The sequence below is a fragment of the Gossypium arboreum genome, chromosome 10 (genome assembly GCF_025698485.1).
Source record: "Gossypium arboreum isolate Shixiya-1 chromosome 10, ASM2569848v2, whole genome shotgun sequence".
Classification (NCBI taxonomy): Eukaryota; Viridiplantae; Streptophyta; class Magnoliopsida; order Malvales; family Malvaceae; genus Gossypium; species Gossypium arboreum.
In genome coordinates, this window is record NC_069079.1 from 122,522,111 (window position 1) to 122,544,138 (window position 22,028).

General features: G+C 29.2%; 2 protein-coding genes across 3 annotated transcripts; one reads left to right on the top strand and one right to left on the bottom strand.

The window, feature by feature from the left end:
- Positions 1–802: 802 nt before the first annotated feature.
- On the bottom strand, positions 803–3,939 carry LOC108488836 (BTB/POZ domain-containing protein At5g03250). Its single transcript, XM_017793118.2, has 4 exons — positions 3,648–3,939; positions 3,043–3,112; positions 1,682–2,905; positions 803–1,452 (listed from the first exon to the last, which is right to left on the bottom strand). Exons 1-4 carry the CDS (start codon positions 3,710–3,712, stop codon positions 973–975), a joined length of 1,839 nt encoding a protein of 612 aa, XP_017648607.1. The 5' UTR covers positions 3,713–3,939; the 3' UTR covers positions 803–972.
- Positions 3,940–5,975: 2,036 nt separating this feature from the next.
- Positions 5,976–10,703, top strand: LOC108487041 (dolichyl-diphosphooligosaccharide--protein glycosyltransferase subunit 1B-like). 2 transcript variants are annotated; one of them, XM_017791256.2, is made up of 8 exons: positions 5,976–6,259; positions 7,076–7,120; positions 7,419–8,053; positions 8,163–8,310; positions 8,841–9,020; positions 9,151–9,219; positions 9,475–9,564; positions 10,259–10,703. In XM_017791256.2, exons 1-8 carry the CDS (start codon positions 6,143–6,145, stop codon positions 10,379–10,381), a joined length of 1,407 nt encoding a protein of 468 aa, XP_017646745.1. In that variant the 5' UTR covers positions 5,976–6,142; the 3' UTR covers positions 10,382–10,703. The 2 variants fall into 2 exon arrangements, with proteins under 2 accessions (XP_017646745.1, XP_052876669.1); XM_053020709.1 differs by lacking the exons at positions 9,475–9,564; positions 10,259–10,703 and adding an exon at positions 9,356–9,472.
- Positions 10,704–22,028: the final 11,325 nt, after the last annotated feature.

The window sequence follows — 22,028 nt, forward strand, 5'->3', positions numbered from 1 at the left end:
AAAAATAATATTTAACCACAAAATTGAAAAAATTTGAAATTTTCAAAAACTTGATAAATAATTAAGAAAATATTTTATGGTTGAAATTTAGTTTCCAAAATTTTTAGATCTTAGATTCATTAATTGTATAGGCATTTCACAAAATTTTATAATTTTAGCACATCGGGAACATTAAGAACTAAAAGTTTGTATTTGAATTCTTGTTTGATTCTTAGTTTTGCTTTAAAAAAATAAAGAAACTATTGTGAAAAACTGCAAAATAAAAGAAATCTTAAGACCAAGAATGAAACCTAAAAGCTCGAAAAATTGCTAAAATCATAAAATCGTAAAATTTTAGCATAATAGAATCAATATAAAAAAGGTTAGGAATTAAAGAAAATTCAGATTTATCCAAAATTTTGAAAAACTGATAAATAATTTGAATTTTTAATTCTTGATGCTCCTGACTTGTTAAAATTAAAAATTGTGGGTTGCTTTCATAATTAATGAATTTAAGATAAATAAATTTTATCACTAAATTCCAACAGTAGATTTTTGTTTTGTTTTTTTTTTTTTTTAATTTTTTCTACTTTATTGGCTGGAAATATTTTTTTACTGTAATCTAATGCTGTTTAGGGATAAAAGTTAAAGTCGAAATAAAGTTCTTTACTCCTATGAAATTAAACAATGTAATTTTTTCTGAGCAAAAAAAAAAAATTCAAGGCACTAAAAAAATTTTCAACAAGAAATTTAATGAAGTACAAAGTTTAGAGATTCATTTCTAAATCCGTATTTGAGAAAATGTTAAAGACAGAGTGTCAAAAACATGTACTTCATTAAAAATAAAGAGATTAATTTCTATAATTTAAAGCCTAATGAACTTTTGACTATGTACAAATACTGCCTAAAGCAACAAAGGACTTGCCTTTGTTAGTTTTTTTTAAGAACCTGTAATCCAGACTCACCATTGTTGAGGTTTCCTCTGAGCTTTTGCTAGGGGCTTTGATTTTTTTGAATCAGAAGGCAGCTTTTTACCGTTTTCGGATCAATGGACTTAGACTTCGATCGAAACCCCAATTTTTTCAAGAAAAGGTTCCAACCACGCTTTGCTTTCACCAACTTTTCAAGTTCTTCCTTCATGCCCGAGCATTCTTTCTCAAGTACCGAAACCCGCTCCATTATGTCATCAGCCTCCACCAAATGGTCTCGAACAGCTCCAACACGTGTGTTGTTTCCAGCGTTATCGAGATTCCCATTTGGATTTTGTGAGTTTTCGAGGTTGTCCGTGACAAATAACCAACCGGCAATGGATGTGCGAAGCCGAAGTTGTTCAAAAAATAGGACTTGGACAATGACTCGGAGTGGTAGCCTCTCGTTCTGGGTTGCGTGAGTACTGGCTTCCAATGTGAGCTTCTGGCAGTTCATAAGGCTGCATATTTGTTCCCTCTCGGAATCTGTCAGCCATGGATGTGCCTGGATGAAAAGTAATAAACGGTGAAGCTAAGACGAAATGTAATGGCAATACAAAGATTATTTTGCAGGCATTTCTTCCATGGATTCGGGTGTGAGTAGCTGTGCTGATAAGGATATGAAATATTGAAATTATTAATAGGAATGAATGCATAATCATAGTTTTTCAATCCAGTGATTCGAAACGAATGATCAAATTTGGTGATGAACCAAGAACTAGGAAGATTCTTACCTTAAGGTATATGTCGATTGCACGATAAATTCCGTCGTTTAATGGTCTGGCATAATCGGGAATAACAGCAGCAAGTGACTGAAACTTTGGCAACTTCAAATTAACATCAGGTGCCACTTCAGCCAGGTATCCATCCACCAAGGTAGCCACCATTGTCATTGGGGTCAATGGATGGGAACCTCCCATAAGCTGCCCCTCATCAATGATATAATTCGAAGGGTCGAGCGGCTCGTTATCTACGCGAGCAAAATGATCAAGAATCCGCTGAACACAGTCAATGTCGTAAAGGGTTTCCATGGAGTACCCGATATTCGGTATCAGAAGATCTTCCAAAGCAGCTTGATCCAGCTGAGCCCCAATCTGTTTCTCTAGCTTGTCTTGACACGATGGCCTCGCCTGTAAAACCATTGATGTTCGGAGAAGCCTCAACAAGAAATTTGTTGGGGTGGCACCCTTTTGAGTGGGTACCAATGCCACTATTTCTTCAAGGAGATTCCTTTGATCTGCATCGGATGGGTGAGACACAAGTGATCTAGGGGCTGCATGGTTTCGGCCCTGAAAGCTTGATTGCCTACACAACAACGAAAGATGCCTCTTAGCGTAGTGGACAACGGAACCGGCAATCCTCTCTGGCTTCATGCCTCTTGATTCGACAGCTAGAATCAACCTTTTATACGACGATAATCTAAGCAAGGACGCATCTTCATACCACCAATCCTCACTCAATGGTTGTGGTTTGGCTGTCGAACATATTCCATTCCATAAGACATGATTGCCTTCAGGACATTGTGCGATGCCGTTTTCCGGCAGAGGCCAACTAAACAAATTCGTATCAGCACAAGCTTTCATTGCCAAGGAATCAATGCATCGCGAAAAAATATGAAGCTCTTCTGAATACGGTAGAAACTCTTTGCAGGTTTCAAGAGCTTTGATCGTGTCCGTCCAATGACCAAACATTTCGTTCAGAAAACTTTCGCTTAGCATTATAAGATTTCCATCCCCGCGATCTTTAGTCATTTGAAGATACTCGGCAGCACAACGAATACCTACTATATTCAGCGCAGTGAGCTCTAATCTGATGCCATAGCAGAATTTGGCTACAAGCAAAAAGGTCTTGGCTCCACCAGGTAAGTCATGAAATTGCAGGACACACTTTTCGTCATCCTCACTGGAATAATCGTTAATTCGATTCTCAATTACTTGGCTTCTTGACAGCAAAGGAAACTGCTTAACAAGGCGAAAATCAAGAAAAGGGAAAAGACAATCTGATTAGTAAAGGAATAAGGCATTCCATTGACAATATCTTTAATGAATGAAAGTAGGAAGCATTCTTCTACAACGATATGAACCAAGGTAAGCACCTTGTGAAGATGGAAGGCCATTTCTCCTACTTCGACAACAAGATCGCTCGGAAGACCTGTCGAGCACAACCTGAAAGACGAAATTCAGGATCATATTGTAATACGAAACGCGAAAAAGGGCAAAAATAATGGAGAAACAAGCTGCCAATTCAATCATGGAACTAATGCCAGTATTCAAGAAAAATTCAAACACAGACACATACGGGTAAACCAGAATTGAACCCATATCGCATTTACTGATTTCACACTCTTATTTCACTCTTCATATATTAAAAAGAAAACCATAAATCCATGAACCCTAAATCCTAATTATCAGCACAGAATACAAATAGGTATCAAACAAAATTCTGCATATTAACAATAAAACCAAAATATCCATCTAAGCACATTTCAATCTCTTTTTTTTTTTCATTGGGAATTAGAAACACCTAACCATCAAAAACCCAAAATTCTAACTTAAAAATGATAATAACAAGTAAAATAGAAAGTTACTTGTAACTCAAGAAACAAACAGTTAAACCCATATTTTTTAGGAAATTTAGAAAAAAAAAATCGAAACAGTTAACCAAGCAAGAATGAAACTACAGAAAAATGGAAGAAATTACCAGGTTTGGCCGTCACGGTGAAAGACTTCTGATTTCGATCCCAACTTCATGGTCATGCTTGCCATTTTTTTTTCACTTGAATCCAAACGTTTACACTGTCACCTTAAATTTAAAAAAAAAAAAACTGAAAGAAACAAAGTGAAATGAAAATAGAAATGATTTCTACGTTACACTAAACAATAAATTCTTTTTAAAAAAATAGTAAATAATATTCATAAAAAGGAAGAAAAATTAAAAGAAAATGGGAAATAAGGGAAGTCCCGAGTCTTAAGGGGAAGGAATATCCAGGCAGTTCCTTGTTGCAACTTACGTGAAATTTGACAAAAAAGAAAAAATCTTTACAGATAAATATCAAAATTATATATACATAAATTTTAATTTTGTATAATTTATATATAAAATTTTGAGTTAATTTAATTCTTACACATTATTAACACAATTATTAATATAATATTATTTTTATTTATATATTGCATACAGAAAAATTATATTTGTCAAATATAAAATAAATTAATATATTTATATATTTGAATGTGTATAATTAAATCAAAATTAAAATTTCATATATACATTTAAGCCATAATCATAATTTAATGCATATAATTACACCAAATTAAAATTTATATATCAAATTACACATTAAATTGAAATCCATGTATAATTTTAAGATTTATAACTAATATTTATATATCATTAACAAATTACTATATTGAATATTGAATTGAAAATAATTAATAAAATGAAGAAGATAAAAATCAACCGATAAAAATAAAATTATTTCCAAACACCACAAGATTTAAAAATGATATTTATTGCAAAAGATGGTAAAATTATTTCCATTGTTATTTATTTTAATAATTAATTAAAATATAAATATTTTAATTATTTAATTTTAATTCAAGTCAAATCGAAAAAAATTTAAAAGACTTGCATTTTAAGGCCCATTACATACAAGCCAAGTCAGCAGGGTTAGTACCTCGGCTCATAAACTTTAATTTTAATTGGTAAAAAGACATCTTTAGATTTCGGAATTGAGCAAATTAGTCCCTATAAAAAAATTGGAGCAATTTAATCTTGTAAATTTTGAAAGTGAGCAATTAAGGACAATTAACTACCGTGTTAATGTCTTTCGTCAATTGTGCATAGTTTTTATTAGTATAATAACAAATTTAGCTGTCGAAGTTTACATATTTTGTTAATTTGGTCTTGATTCTAAAAAGTTCAACAAATTTAGTCTCGGTATTTACACATTGACAAAAAAATTATGGCCTAAATTTGTAAAATTATGAAAAAATTGATAGAATGTGTAAATTATGAGAGCTAAATTTGTTATTATACCAATCAAATTTATGTAAAATTGACTAAAACATTAACGCCATGATTAATTGTCATTAGTTGTGCACTTTTGAAATTGATAAGGATTAGTTTATTGCGGTTTTTCTAGAGGGACTAATTTGATCAATATTCTAATTAAGAGAGACCTAACAGATTTTTTACCATTTAATTTTAACATATTTTTAAATTATATTTAAATCTCGGTAGTCCTTAACAAATTATTCACATTAATAGAATATTAAATGTCTAAATTTACACCAAAACGCATCATATCAATTAAATTAATATTGAATCAATATAAATTCTTAGGTCAAATAATTTTATTAGTCCTTTTACTATGCATAAGTTACAGATTTGGTTTTTCACTTTAAAATTGATATTTTTAATTTCTGTACCTTTCAAAATTTAAAATTTAGTCTTAACTAAAGGATAATTGCTAAATTCATTAAATTAAATTATGTCATTTTCAAAATTTTATATGCCCTTAAGACTAATAAGATAAAAGATCTCTCAAGTCCCTCTCAATTTTGTAATTGAGAAATTTGGTCCCTCTAAAAAATTAGAGTAATTCAATCCTTGTCAATTTCAAAAGTGAGAAACTAAGGATAATTAATCACAAATTAATGTTTTTCATAAATTGTATATGATCTTGACTGGTATACTAACAAATTTAACCCTAAAATGTTATAAATTCAGTCAAATTGGTCTTATTTTAACAAATTTATCCCACAACATTTTGTAAATATGTAAATGTTGAGGCAAGATTTGTTGAGTTTTTTTTTTAGAATAAGGCCAAAATGACAAATATGTAAAATTGAAAGTTAATTTTTTATTATATCAATCAAAATTATTTTCAATTGACGGAAGATATTAATATTGTGATTAATTGTTCTTAGTTGCTCACATTTGAAATTGACAAAATTTAGAAGGACTAATTTACTCAATTTTTATATTAAGAGGGAGTGGAGAGTTTTTTTACCTACTAATAACAAGAAGAAAAGAAAAAGGTTAACCCAAACCATGAAAAGAAGCCCATAAAGCTGACCCAACGAACAATACCTCTGTCCCTCTCTCTCTCACTCTTGAGTCTTTGTACTGAAGTCCTCCTTCGATCTTAGCCTAAAGCCGAGGACAGTGTTACAAGTCTCTCGTCAACAGCAATGGAGGCTTGGATCAGAGCTAGAGTAACCTTAGCTCTCACTTTATTCGCTCTTTTATTCTTCGTCTCCAGATCTTCTCCTCCACTTCAATTTGTAATCTCCAACGCCGAGCGTAGAGTAAACACCGTATCTTTTTCTTCTTCTGCTTTTTTTTTTTTTTGATCTTAAATTGTTCGACATTGTCGAAATTATTTTATCCACTTTAGAAGGAATGATTTTGAGTTAGAGTATATGAGAATTATATTTAAATTTCTCCAATTGAAAAAAAAGGAGGAAACGTAAGATTAACGCTTGATTACAGTTCTTTCTTTTTCAATATTTATTTTTTTATTCGAATTGTTGAAACTATGATTTAAGATTATATAATTTTACTTTTTGATAACAAAAGATTTTGAGTCAGAGTATATATGAAATTGAATTTTAATTGATCCAATTGTAATAATATTGTGACATTAATGCTTGATACAGCTCTTTCTTTCTTTTCTTATCCTAAGTTTTTATTCGAAATTTTCGAATTTATGAACTTTTTTTTTTCCTTAAGGAATTGATTTTGAATGAGACTATATGAATTTGTACTGTAAATGCTCCTATTGCCCACAAAAAAAAAAAAGTAACATTAATGCTTGATTACAGCCCTTTCTTTTATTTTAATCTTTATTTTTTATTTGAAATTGTTGAAATTATGATTTACGATTCTAGATTCTTTTTGTGTGTGTGTGTGTGGGGTGGGGGGATAAGGAAATGATTTTGGGTGTGAATATATATGAATTTATGTTTTAATTGATCCAGTTGTAAAAATAATGTAAAATTGATGCTTGATTTTAATTTTTTCTTTAATTTAGCTTTCCTTTTACCTGATTTACGTGGATTTTGTCAGTTGTTTTTGCTTCTTAGTTGTTTGATTATTTAAGATATTGTTTTTGGTTGATGCAGATTGACTTGAGCTCCCACATTATTAATGTTCACTTGACTTTGAAGGTAATTTCTTTCTTTAATGCTGCCAATTTATTGATTTCCTAATGACTTTATATTTATTGACATATATGAATTATTGTTTAAATGATTGAAAGAATATCTCCTCAAAAAAAAAAAAGATTGAAAGGAAAAGAATATTAACACATAGAGGATGAGGTTTATAAACGGGGTCTCAATTTCATCTACCCAAACATAACATTCAAATATTTGCATGATGATATGGAGAACTGAATTACCGAATCTCTAGATTTTTAATATTTGCATGTAATATTGTTTATGTTAACATATGAGTCTCTTTTAGGTCGAGAATACTGGTACTAGACCTGCTTCAGAAGTTGTTCTTGCTTTGACCCCCACTGAAGTTGACCATCTAGCAATGGTTGATGCATTAGCAATTAAAGGAAAGCGGAAGAAGACTACTTCAGTTCGTCTTGAAGTAAAACCAACTGAACTGCCTGATGCACCACCTATTGACGCTAAATATTTTACTATTTATTTGGCTGATCCATTAAATTCAGGAGAAAGCACAACGCTGGAAGTGTTGTACGTGTTCACGCACTTCCTAGAGCCTTTTCCAGCAGAGATAGCCCAATCAGAATCTCAGTTAGTATTTTATCATGATACTGCATTAATATTGTCGCCGTATCATATTAAGCAACAAACAACTTTTATTAAGACACCAAGTACCAAGGTCGAATCGTTCATAAGGGTGGAACCTACAAAGCGTGTCGGCACTGAAATAAAGTATGGGCCATATGAGGACTGTCCTCCATACTCTATTTCTCCAATTCATGTACACTTTGAGAATAATAGCCCATTTGCTGTCGTTGAAGAGCTTGTTCAGGAAATCGAAATATCACATTGGGGCAACATTCAGGTCACAGGGCATTACACGTTAGTTCATGCAGGTGCCCGTCACAAAGGTGTTTTTTCAAGGTAGGGTAGCTACTGCCTCCTATGGTTCAGCTTAAAAGTTCATCAAGAACAAAAGCACCTTCTTTAAGGTTGATTTGATCATTCACTTTCTGCTGTGTACTATTTGCAGGGTTGATTACCAATCAAGGCAATTTTCTAATGGTGCATCTTCATTTAGATACCTTCTGGCAAGATTACCAGCTAGGGTTCATTCTGTCTACTACCGGGATGAAATAGGAAACATCTCATCCTCACATCTGCGTACAAATTCTTTGAAGGTATTCAGATATGTTTTTCTTCTATTTTCTCTTGTCCCTTGCAGCAAAAAGTTGTTTTGAACACTCAAATTACTCTCCTAGAAAACTTTGAATTCATGTACGAGTTATTCCTAGAAATTTATACATTGTACTCCTGTTCGTTGGATGTTCTGACCAATTAGATGGCTAAATCCCTTCATTTTTATCCTCCTTGATGGTGTTTCAGTTTCTTCTTGATATAAATTGGGAACATTTGTTTTGGAAAGATGGGTTTTGATTCATTCCCACATTTTTTTTTTCATAGAATACAGCATACATTTAGAATGGGAGAAGGTCCATTGCACTTTGTGCTTTAAATGCAAGGTGTTTTGATTATTCTGTTGCTAATGTAGTTTCCAGTTTTATGATCATGCATTTACATCTTAATGCGGCCATTGCCATCATTCCTGTAGAGGCAAAGGTCAGAGTAATATGAAAGGTTTTATTTATGCTTTTTTCGGCATCACTACTGTTTTTGTCTGTGTATTATGACTAAATTTATGCTTTTACAGTCGGAGCTGGAAATTGAGCCACGTTATCCTTTATTTGGAGGTTGGAAAGCAACTTTTGTTATTGGTTATGGGCTACCATTACAAGATTTTCTTTTCGAGTCATCTGATGACAAGCGTTACCTTAACTTTACCTTTGGATGCCCCCTTATTGGGATGGTGGTTGACAAGTTAACCATAAAAGTGGGTTTAGTAGAATGATCTTGGATTCATCTTGTTTAAATCTACTTGTTTATAGTTGTTGCTTTAGTCCTTTTGTCCATAATGTTAAACATATATCTTATCATACCAGAACTAATATGTTACTTTTCAGGTTGTGCTACCCGAGGGGTCAACAGACCCTTCCCCCGTGGTTCCCTTCCCTGTGGAGCATCGTCTTGAGGTAGTTATTCCGAATATAACACTTTCTGTCTCTCATAATTTGGTGCACTTGCAAAGGTAGTTTGTGCTGCATATAAATTTTTGTGCCTACAATGACGATGACCTCAATGTTTTCTTTTGACAAAATTTGTGAGCAGCTTTGAGTACTACGTTAAGAAATGTTGTCTTGCAATATGAAGGCTTTGCACTTATGCGTATAGTTGCAGGAGACTTGTATTCCGTGTTGACCGAGATGCACTCCAATTTAATCATGCAGGCTAAATATTCTTCTCTTGATGTTATTGGAAGGACTGTGGTGGTCTTGGAAAAGAAAAATTTTGTTCCCATGCATAACTCTCATTTCCAGGTAATTTATCACCTTTTCTACTAGCTTTATATGTTTTTGCAATGGTGTCAATTTTATCATTGTCCATAATATTTCATCTCCTTGAGGTATTGTGCATTGGTGGATAGAACACCATACTAAGTGGCACTTTCGAATCATGATGATTGAAATACATATGAAACTATTTTTGTGGAGGCTGTTATACTCTTATTAGTTAAGCCAACTATTGCAGCATATGAATAACAAGAGGCATACAATTAACCGTGCAACTTGGCAATTTCATTTATAGATATTTTTTACTTGTTTTACATTTTAGACAATATACCAATTTATCTAAGATATAGAGTCAAACCCTAGAGTTGAAGATTCCAGAGATCGGCTTTGATGAATACAATTGTTCCGGCCAAAATCTTTTCTTTGCTTATGCTTTCTAGGTAATTCTATGAAGACGCTATATGTTTGTCTACATTAAACTATAAGCTTATGTACTAGGAAATGATTCATGCTCTTGGACTGTTTGGGGTTTAATAATTTGGTCCAACCTAGTGAACAAGCCTAGTGATATTAGCCACTATATTGGGCTTCGTTCTGTAGACAAACCCACATTAAGACGATTTATCGGTTGTGTCGTATGTTATTTCTTCATCGGTGGTGTTTAGCGGAACGAGTAACGTTCTTCAACCTCGTGTCTTTTCATTTACCTCCTCTTTGGCAGGTTTACTACACCTTCAACCCAATCTTCATGCTTGCCGAGCCTCTGATGTTGGCATCCGCATTCTTCATGTTTTTCGTGGCTTGTGTTGCTTACATACACATCGATCTTTCCATACGTAAGTGAGCTTTGCTGTAATCACAACGGTAAGTTAGCAGATAGTTCCGAATCTTCTCTCTTAAGCCTGCAGTAAAGCTGCTTTACCAGGTTAGAGCAGACCCCAACTCCGTAAATAGGAATTTCTTAGCAACTATTTTGCATGCTAAAGTTCCGAAATTTTTTCCGATGAAATTAGTAGTTTTTTTTTTTTTTAAATATCGTAATTTACAATGAAATAATTATTTCATTATATTTTGTCATTTTTGTTGGCAAAAACTATCCCTTTCCATAGGAAGAATAATGAGATGAATAATTACAATGGCTTCCTTTGGATGCCCGTTTGATCTCATTTCAGTGCCTTTGGAGTACTTTTTGGCTGAATCACACCGTACCAATCCATTTGGATTGTAAAGAACAAAACTATTGGAACATCACTCAACACACTGGACACCAGTTTCTCTATTGGAGCTTTATGCTCCAGTCAAATGTTCCAACATCTCATTGGTGGTCTTTTTTTCTTTTACACCCTTACTCTTATTTTTTCTCCATTTTACTTTTTTGTCTCTTTCTTCGTTTTACTTTCTACTTCAATAATTTTGTATTTTCATTTGTGAGATAATTTTATTAATTTAAAATAATAAACATTTTCCCATTATTTTATAACAAACTAATATAAACTAATATATGTTATTATCAAAAGAAATTTTAATTCACCATTCCTTGAATTAACTACTTTTAGATTATTTATTTTAAATTTTAAATTTTAATTACTTTGATTTAAAAATGTTAAATTTTTTATTTTATATAATAAAATATCGGAAGATAATTTTAATATTTTATTAAATGATTTTATAAATTCACATATTTTTAATAATTTCGTTAAAGTAAAACAATTTAAAACTTCTATTATATATTATTTTTAATCTAATGTTCTTAATAGTTATTTTCTATTCTTATCTCATTGTTATAACGTGTTTAAATTTAAACATACATCCCACCGTTGTTTTGAATCTCACAACTACAGTATTCAATCTCACCATTATATTAACTAATTTTATCGCCACTGTTGTTTTTAATTTTAACTTTATTGGAGGTAAACACATTACCCATCCAAATTAAGCTTAAGCTTTTCATAGTCTAATCGCAAAACAAAACAATGATGTACGGATCGCCACTTAAAAATACATGGTTATCGGTACCGTACTAGTACTCACTATCAAATGGTCAGTTTTGGTTTAGTCAAAATTTTGATATGTTTCGGTCTATTGGATTTTGAAATTTTAAACTAATTTTGATTTTTTGTCTTAATTAATTTTATTTTTATAATTACATATAAACATAAATATAATCATCAAATGAAATTATTTTAGCTAATTAATATAAAGGGTAAATTCCACAAATGGTCATCCAATTATGCTTGTGTTTCTATTTTGGTCACCTAACCCTAAAATTTTTCAACTTAAGCACTAACATTTGGATTCATTTCTGTTTTGGTTATCCTCTATTAAATTGATAACGGAAAATATTTTTCTAACTGGTATAATAACACATTTTAGTCTTGAATACTTACTTATTCTATCAATTTTATCCTAATTCTAAATCATTCAATAAATTTAACCATTCATATTTACAAATTCTACCAATTTGATCCTCAAACTTCCCAACTAAATTTTTGACTTTTAAAACAGAGGAATTTCACATCTATAAATTATTTTATTTATGGTTGAAATTATTCAATTCGATACATAACTCTTTTTGTTTATATTTTTAAGACGTTAGTGTTAGAAATTAATTAAACACCATTAAACATAATAGAAAATACAAATTTAAAAATATATATATAATCTATAATAAAATTATATAAATAATTTAATATTTTTAAAAATAATATTTCACTCGACTAGCATAATTTTAGTTTTTAATTAATTTGGTAAATGATTTGACACTAAATTGGATTATTAGTGATACATATTGCTTATTGTAGATTTAAAATTTAAAATAAATAGAATACATAATTTCTTAATCACTTTATAAAATTAAAAATCATTATCAATGTAACAAAAGGAGATTAAATGTTCATAATTTTTTATGTAAGTATTGGTTGAGCAATTGAATTTTTTTAAGTCAATTTTTAACTCTAGATTTAATTTTCAATTTCAAGGACCAATTTTAGGGATTATTTTTATGTACCTTGAAGGAAATATCATATTGTGAACAACAAGAGTAAATCTAAAATGTTTTTTTTAAAGTTTTAAAAGGAAACTAATGAAAAAGAAAAAGAAAATAAGGTTTCAAGATAAACTCGTTGGTACTAGGAATTGGCTAGAAAATGGCTTGTAATTGAGAGAAGTTTTTTTCTTTTTTAGGTTTTATAAATTTATAGATGTAAAATGCTTTTATTTTAAAAGTTGAAAGTTTTGATCAGGAAGTTTGAGAATTAAATTGATAGAATATGTAAGTATTGAGGACTAAATGCGTCATACCGATTAGAAAAGAGGCTTTCCATTTTCAATTTAACGATCATGATCAAAATAGAAACAAATTCAAACATTATTGCCTAAATTAAAAATTTTTAAAATTAAATTACTAAAATAGAAAGGCGGGCATAGTTATATAGTTACCCTAATACTATATTTGCTTATAAATATATTTCTTATATATGATTAAGATATATTTGCATATATAATATGTTTTATTAAAATCTAAATTAAATTATAAATATATATATGAAAGATTATTTTAAAAATAATGATAAACTCAAAAACAATATATTGGTATTGGTATGTATAATATCTAAATAAAATGATTTATCATTCATAGCGACCTATGGGCACACATTGTTGGTCTTATTAAAAGTATGTCACATGAACAAGATGATCTGATAATGAAACAGAAAACGAGTTCAAATATTTTATTACTAATTCTTTTAGTTCTTGTTATGATTAGACTTTTTTAGGGATAAGATATCCACTTAGGTATGAAGGCCAATTCGAAAAGTGGTAGAATTTAGGTTACTATTTTGTTATTATATTACTATTATTTTGTTGTTATTATTTGGATATTATATAACTCTTAGACTTAATTAGGGATAAGTTATCCAGTTAGGTATGAAGGCCAATTCGAAAAGTGGTAGAATTTAGGCTACTATTTTGTTATTATATTGCTATTATATTGTTGTTATTGTTTAGATATTGTATAACTCTTATTTTAATATTAATTTTGTTACTATTTTAGAGACATTTGCTTGCTAAGTTGTAACTTTCTTAGTGTTATTTAAGTATAAAGACTTTTTAATGTATTTTTAATTTGTTGAGAAACATTTATTTTAATCTTTTAGTGTATTTGATGTATTATATTTTTTATTTATTTTATATAAAATAATCTAAAAATTTTAATATGAATGGGTTAGGTCAGGTTTGGGATTAATCTTTTTAATTTGGGTTAGCCTTGGACAGAATTTTAGGTCTATTTTCAGTGTGACCTAAAAACAGACTTAAAATTTTGCATTTGATCCGGACCTTGTCCATGATAAATATTGATATCATAGGATTTTGATAGAAATAAAGCTATAATTGATATCATGTTCTAGGTCTGATCCTTTTTCCTCTCTTTGTTTATTGAAATTATATATTAAGTTAATACCAAATCATGTATAGGTTTTTTCAATCTTGGCATACCGTTCAATCAAGTGGAAATTGAAAATAAATCCAATGTGTTCACCATATGGTGGGGGTAATATAATCTGTAAAATGATTATTCCAACACTAGTTGGCTCATTTTGGAATTCAACATTCTAATATGAATGATTGATAATATCTATTATCCCATAATTCAATAATAAACCCTATATTTTTATACTTATAGTCAATTCATTTTCGTCCATCAAGCCATATTTATGTTGTGGAACGTGATTATTCCATTTTTAATATATATTATCAGTCACACAAAGAATTGAATATGTAATTTAACTCATGTATTTTATATTTTATTAAAATTAATTTATTGAAATTTTAACTAAATCTTTATTTATTCAAGAGTAACAATGTTCTTTTGTTTGAACATTAAACATTCAAAACCTAACATACAAAATCACATATAAAATGCATTTTTTCTCTACTTAAAAAATAACAGCATGCAATGTTATCATTAATAATTCGTTTTCTCACAATTTCTATTAAAAAAAAAAACCCACTATAAAAGCATTTTCTTTCTTCCCAAAGAATCCTTTTTTCTTGTTGAGTTGTTTGGTTTAGAAATGCATCGCAAGCTTTTTGTTTTCATTTTTAATTCTAACAATCCATATAACCTACATATAAAATTGACACGTGGTGGATCACCCTCGTTTGTTTCATTGTATAGAATAGTGGTCAAGTTTCAAGTTTAGTCCCTATGCTTACTTAAATTTAAGATTATATAACAATGGTCAAATTTCATTTTAGTCTCTATACTACACTCAAATTTAAAATTTAATCTTTATACTTCAATTTTCTGACATAATTTGGTACCTCAATTTTTACAATGTTATTTGTTAGCTCAAATACTTTATATTAATTAAAATGTTGATGTAACGAGTTGTTACCATTATTAAAATTATTTGTTAAATTTAAGTCCATTGCAATGTCATTTTTTGTTACATAGCTACTAAGTGATTTTTTTTAATTTTAAAATGTCACACTAACAAATTTAATAAAAAATTTAATGATATTAATAATTAGATCTAAATTTTAAATTGAAACTAGAAAAATAAAATTACAAAGACTAAATTTAAAAGTACATAACAATTAAAAAGATTTGAACTACATTTTAACATTCAATTATTTACTTTATAATTTAACCTAAAATAATTAATAATTAACTCAACGGAAATATAGTAGAATCCATGCTAATTGTAATTATTGGGATATTGGATTCTTAAATTAAAGTCTTTACAAACCATGTGGCAAACATCAAATCACATATATGTAATTTCTATGGGCACCATTGCTTTAATTTATGTCACTTCCAAATTAAAGGCTTTACAAATTTTGTTTTCAATTTCTTTTCTCTTTTTTAGGTTATTCGTTTGTCAAATATAAAGAAAAAAACATCAAGCTAATTAATTGGATTGATTCGATTAAGAATCAAAAATTCATTTGGTCTGATGCTATGTAAAGATTGAGAACAATTTAATATTTCTTTTCAAAAATATCTTTGAAAATATTTGTTATCGAAATTTAACAACCAATCAATCTAAAGAAATTTGTATATAACTTCTTTTAACATTTATTTTATTGAAATTTAATAGAATTCAAATTCTTATTTTCATCAATAATATATAATCTTGAGATTTAAACATCAATTTTATTAATTTAATTATTTAAAACAACTAAATATCTTATTTGACGTGTATGGTATTAGAGCTTTTGAATTTAAATTTTGATAACCATTTTTTTCATATTTCTTCATCCATATTTGGTTTTGAATTTTTGGGAATTGTTTCTCCATGAATTATATTCAACTTTTTTGCATATTTATTCTTGAAATTTAAATATAACAATTAAATTTTTTTCTTACCAATTTAAGCATTTAGAATCATCGATCACCCAATTTGACATGCATGTTATCAAAGCTATTGAATCTGAACATGGCTCAATTATCAGTGAGGTATTTTACTTCCAAAGTGACTTGACTGAACCTTTAGGTAAGCTCTCCAACAAGCTTTCCAGGTTGTTGCCTAACTACTAGCAAATTGGTTTTCAATTTTAATACAGTTTTATTGGGCACCTGCATATGGGGGGACTCGAACCACTAACATAAGTCTTATAACTTAGATACTTGCAACTATAGTACCACTTGAGCTATATTACACACAATACTAGCACCTCTCCGTAACCTTGTAGGTCGTATCTCCACAAACAATTTGCTCCCTTCCATGAATTATTCACCATTCTTCGCAGAGGTAGAACACAAAATTTCCACTAGAGGACAATCCCTTACACTATCAGGGGTTTGGTCGGTTGCCCAGTGGATGACACTTTGAAGACTTCTCTCTAATGAGTTGCCTCCCTCAACAATAAAAGGTGTTGTTAAGGGGGGCGACTCCTATACTGACACCTCTCTCTTAAGCCTTGTACGTCATATTTTCACCAACCGAGACACTCCCTCTTCATGAATTGTACATAGCTTTTAGTAGAGGCAGGAGACAAAATCCCCCATTAAGGGACAATACCTTCCATTATTGGGGGTTCACCTAGCGAATGACACCTGAAAAACTTCTCTTAAAAGAGTTAGCCCACCTCAACAAATTTTAATCTAAAAGAATTCGAATCTAAAACGATTTTTGAATTTTCTTTCATAAGAGATAATATTATGGCTATAAATAGAAATCGTGTTCGATGAATAACTTGATTTTTGTTTATTTATGTTCGTTTATTAAGCTAAATAAACGAACATGAACAACATTTTGAGACTCATTTATTAGACGAACTGAACATGCACACAAACATGACATGTTCAGTTCGTGTTTAGTTCATTTATGTTTCTAAATAAGCTCGTTTATGTTCCTTTAAAACTTGTTTAATAAATCATTTAAAGCTTGTTCAAAGTTGTTTATTGTTCAATTATTATATAATTAATATTATTTTTATAATTAATGTATTTATTTTATTTATAATATAATCATCAATATTTATACTTGATTATTTTATATTTAAAATAAGGCATGTATTTATCTATGATGTGTTTGTTTATTATTCAAGAACATATTTTTAATTGTTCGAGAACATATTCAAGTATAAATTCATGAGCATGCTTAGCGACATATTGTTTAATGTTTGTGATCATGATCGGTTAATTTTCATGAATAGATTCATTAATTTAAATTAATGAAAGACCACACACAATTTTAAATAAAAGAATTTTAAAATTATTAATAAATATAACACAAATTTGAGATTATAAACCAAACATAAACCAAATACAATCAAATTTAAAAAAAAAAATGAACATAGGCCTATTCATCCTAACCTAGTTCATCTGCAACCCTAGATAATATGCATTTACATGGTAAGAATTCCCATACAATTATAATTCAAAACAAATATATATAATAGATTATTGTAAATGTAGTGACTAAAAATATAGTTTAACTAGTTTCAATTTCTTCATGATGCATGGATTATTTGTTTGTTTGTCTTAATATTATAATATTTTTATAATTTTATTTTATTTAATTAATTATTTGAAAAAAATTAAAGATATGTGCATATATAATCTTGTATTCATATAAAATTTATTGACTTTATTCAACAAAAATATAACTATAATCATATGTTGAAAATAAAATAAGTCTAAATGCATTGATTTCGTGAACAATAATTATAAATATTTTTAAAATTAATTAATGAATTAAATATAGAAACATGTATTGGTTTTTATTTTTATTTTTATGCTAATTCGAATTATTATAATTATTAAAAATTATATAGCTTATATTTTAAATTTTATATCAAATTAAATTTTAATTTAATTTAATTTGGAATTTTATTCCCACAATCAATTTTATACCAAATATAGTGTAATACTTTTATTATACAATATGGATGTTGGATATATTAATGAAATATATGAAATTTGCGAAACGTGCGATTTTTTATGGTGTATGTATTGGGTTATCAATGAAATCGTCATTATTTTTAATATTTGGATGCACGTGTTGTGTTTCATGAAATCTCTTAAAAGTTCATTCTCACACTACATAGCAAACATGAGGTACGCAACTGATTGTTTCAAAGTTTTGTTTGCCAATAATTTGCTCATAAACAAGTCTGCCAACTTCTCAAAGTTTGTGATAGTATTGTGGTAGCTTTAAAAATCAAGCTTGAGCTAAGTCTTTTAGTTTCACTGAAAATGCCCTGCATTTAACTTCATCCGAAGCCTCAAATATATTCATATGGTTCACATAATGGGCCAAATGGACTTGAGGATCCCCTCGACCATCATACATTATTTTGGGGAACATAGAAGTAGGGGAGACATGATGTCGTAGAATTTTTTTAGCAAAAGGTTCATTTTATACTTTTTCACTAGTCTTGGGATTCAACCTTTTGAAAATCTTGTAAGTGATTTTCTAACTTTTCTATTTTTTTGTTCCAATGTATTCTAACTAGAGTAGTTATAAATATCATCACGATCCTCATCATAGATATCATCCATGTCAATATCATTTATTAAGTCCTCATTAGCTTGGTTTGTATGTTGGTGATCATGCTCAGAATGAATAAATTCTTCCTTTCCATACCTTAGATTCTGATCACGATTTATCATGCCTACTCTTAACTCTTCAATGAGCTTTTCATTCCTTTCATTTTTTTCCATCTACTTGTTTTTATCTAACCATTTGTTCCTAGGTAAACTTTTGTTGTTCTTTGTATCTTTTTTATTGGGAGGACATTTGCTCTTCCATAACTATTATCCTCTCTTGCATGTCCATATATTGTTGACAATGAATGATGATGCTGAGACACTTGGTCGGTCGACAATGCTCTGGCATGATACTGATTTTGGGGATTGTAATACCATGGGGTTACTAGTAAAATTGTTGTTATGGATTTTGTTGATAAGGATTATGTTGGTTTTGGTTTTGAGTGTTGGTTTGATTTTGTGGGTTTGTATTTTGGTTTCCATGTAAGGAATTTGGGTGTTAGGTTGTCCTGGTTTGTTCATTATTTGCTCATGTGGTACGACCAGTGGGGTTTGTAACTTGATCACGGATAAGATCAAACTTAGTGCTGGGAGGATCACTGTTACTTGGATGCGACATGCTTGTCCATGCTCACCGCACAAATTGTTAATTAGTGAGGTAAACAAGGGGAAGAAGATGGGGATTGAATGAAGGAAATGAGTGAAGATTGGGGAGTGATTTTAGTTTTGGGGGAAAGTTTGGAAATCAGGCAGAAGGAATGACTTGTTAGTCCATATGAGTTATTTGTATAGCCCTTTTATAGTGGGAACAAGTTTGGATACTTGTCCTGAGGCTACTAACTTGGAAGTCTAATTTGATACTCTTGGTAGTGACGATGATGCTATGTCCTAGAATGAGACATTTTAAGGTGACTAGCAACCAATTATGTCGGGCATTCACATGACCCGTTCATAGTTTTAGCAGATAGTCCGTTTTTAAAGTTCGCCAAGTTGAGGTTTGTGAACTAACCCTAGGTCTGCAATGTAGTTGATTCCATTAGGATACACATATTTAGCTCTCTATGGGTATACTGTGAGGTACATTGTAAGGTCTACGAGGCTCACTACACAAGGTATAACAGTTCCAAGTCAATTTGACAGTCAATATTGGTGATCAGAGAAGAAAGTTATTTGGATTTTGGTTTACAAATTCATGACAGTAAAAATTATTTCATAAAGAAAAAAAACTAAATAATAAAAGAGAAAAAGAATGAAGATTTTCGATTGGTGTAGGTTGTTCGAACAAAGAAAGGCATACAACAATAATTTTAGTTACCCAATAACTTAAAATGGAGACTTTCTAATAGTTCAATAACCAAGTTAAAAGAGTTTAAGATTTTAATATCCTCGTGATAATAAAATTATAAAGTTTTTAACTCGTTCCAAGTCAAAGGTGATATTTATACTCTTATTTGATTATCTATTTATGTCACTTTCTCCTCCTCATATCAACTAATTTCATATTATTCGTATATATAATTGCCTAAATTTAGGAAATTAATTATAACTTTGATATTTTATAAAAAGAAATATTATGTACTAAAACCCATAGTGATACTATGTTTGACTTTTGAGTGTATTTAAAAGAAAACCTCATCTGCCTTACATGAATTTTAAATTTGTCTACTTGTGTACATGCAATTTTATTTACTCAAAGTTGTCAAATTTTAAAATATTTTAATTACTTTTCAAGATAATTAAAATTATATTAATCAAGTTGTTTTATTATTAAAATATTTAATTTAATCGTTAAATGACATAAAAATTTTATATAGTTAAATTTAAAATAAATATCGTAAGAATAGATTAACAATTTTAGTAATGAAATGACATGATTAATTTAATATCGATAATTTAATGATGTAATTAAAACATTTTGAAATTTAAGAACCAATTTAGAATAATGGTCATAACTTGAGAGATGTTTGGTACAACTAGTTGATATCCTTAACATAAAATAATTGAAATTATTCATTTGTTTTCTAAATGTGTATAGTTAAATTAAATTTAAAATTTATATATACAATTAAATTAAAATTCATGTATCACATTACAAATTGGATGACAGTTTATTTTATTTTTATTACTTATCTTTATATGATAATAAAAGAAAGAGTTAATATTTAATACATAACAATGTATTTTTATTCAACTGATTGTATTAAAATTGTGGCGCGTCTTTTTTAGTATTTTATTATACTTTTATTTAATACTTGTCAACCCTAATATTATTTGTGAAATTTAATTAGTGGGAATCAATTGGGAGACATTAAATTTGGGTAGGAAATAGTCGAAATAATAATAAAGCCATTAAAGTGTGGGGAAGTATGCTTCAATTTCGTACGAATGACACGATGTTTCCTAGTCCCAACCTTTAGAACTTGTCTCCCTTTGGCCCTTGATACAAACGTGGGATGCCACTCTACTTGACTACAGTTTATTTCATATTTGAATGAATTTACATAATAATAATAAGGGTAAATTACAATAAGCTCATTCAATTATGATTCTTTTAGTTCTTTAATTATGAAAAGTTATAAAATAGTTATTTAATTATTAGTATTTTTTGTATTCTAATAATGAAAAGTTATAAAACGGTCACCTAACTATTTAATTTTGTCTTTGTTAGTCACTAGATGGCTAATATTAAAATAGGAACACCTAAAAATCTAAGATAATTGGGAGACAAAAAAGACAAAATTAAATAGTTGAGTGACCATTTGATAATTTTTTATAATTAGATGACCAAAAAGAAAAAATCATAATTGGGTGACTACTAATGTAGTTTACCTTAATACTACTATTAATAATAATACTTGAAAAAATGAGATTGGTTTTTTTTTTTATTTCTCAAGGCATCTGCTGGAGTAAGTTCAATAATTAACTCTCCGTATTCTGTAAGCTCATTAAGGAGATAGATGCTGATCAAGAATTTTAAAGTTATTTTATACCTAGAGCGAGAATCAAACCTTCAATCATTAGTTAAAATAAAAAGAACAATTATTATTTCATTTAACTCTTGTAGTTGAAGTTGTTGTATTTTAAAATTTAACTGAGCAGTAAATTTATTCATGGAAATCAAAGTTCTATAGGGTTGACTTTGTGTGATACTGAAGTGCGTGGGTGTGTGAATTATTTGTATTGTATAAAATATATTTTATTTATATAACATGTAATATAAATCAAAACTTAACTACAATATTTCAAAGGATAAAATTTAAACAAATATTTACCAGTTTTTATTTTTACCTTAAAAAAATTCACTTGACAGGTAAAAAATAGTCATTTCAAATAATTTTTCAAACATCGCATCGCAGTCCCTACGTTACATCATTTGATTGATAATTTCCATGTTGTAATTTTCAACATTTACATTTGAAATTTTAAAATTAAAATGTTTTTTTCTTCTTTTTAAATTAAATTGGTAGCAAAATTTTCACATGTAAAAGCAGTA

Coding starts and splice junctions, on each gene's coding strand:
- LOC108488836 (XM_017793118.2), bottom strand. CDS start 3,712: ATGGCAAGCATGACCATGAAGTTGGGATCGAAATCAGAAGTCTTTCAC. Junction 3,113..3,647: donor CACCGTGACGGCCAAACCTG/GTAATTTCTTCC, acceptor TTCGTCTTTCAG/GTTGTGCTCGACAGGTCTTC. Junction 1,453..1,681: donor CAATCGACATATACCTTAAG/GTAAGAATCTTC, acceptor CTTTTCATCCAG/GCACATCCATGGCTGACAGA.
- LOC108487041 (XM_017791256.2), top strand. CDS start 6,143: ATGGAGGCTTGGATCAGAGCTAGAGTAACCTTAGCTCTCACTTTATTC. Junction 9,220..9,474: donor CTGTGGAGCATCGTCTTGAG/GTAGTTATTCCG, acceptor TTAATCATGCAG/GCTAAATATTCTTCTCTTGA. Junction 9,565..10,258: donor TGCATAACTCTCATTTCCAG/GTAATTTATCAC, acceptor CCTCTTTGGCAG/GTTTACTACACCTTCAACCC.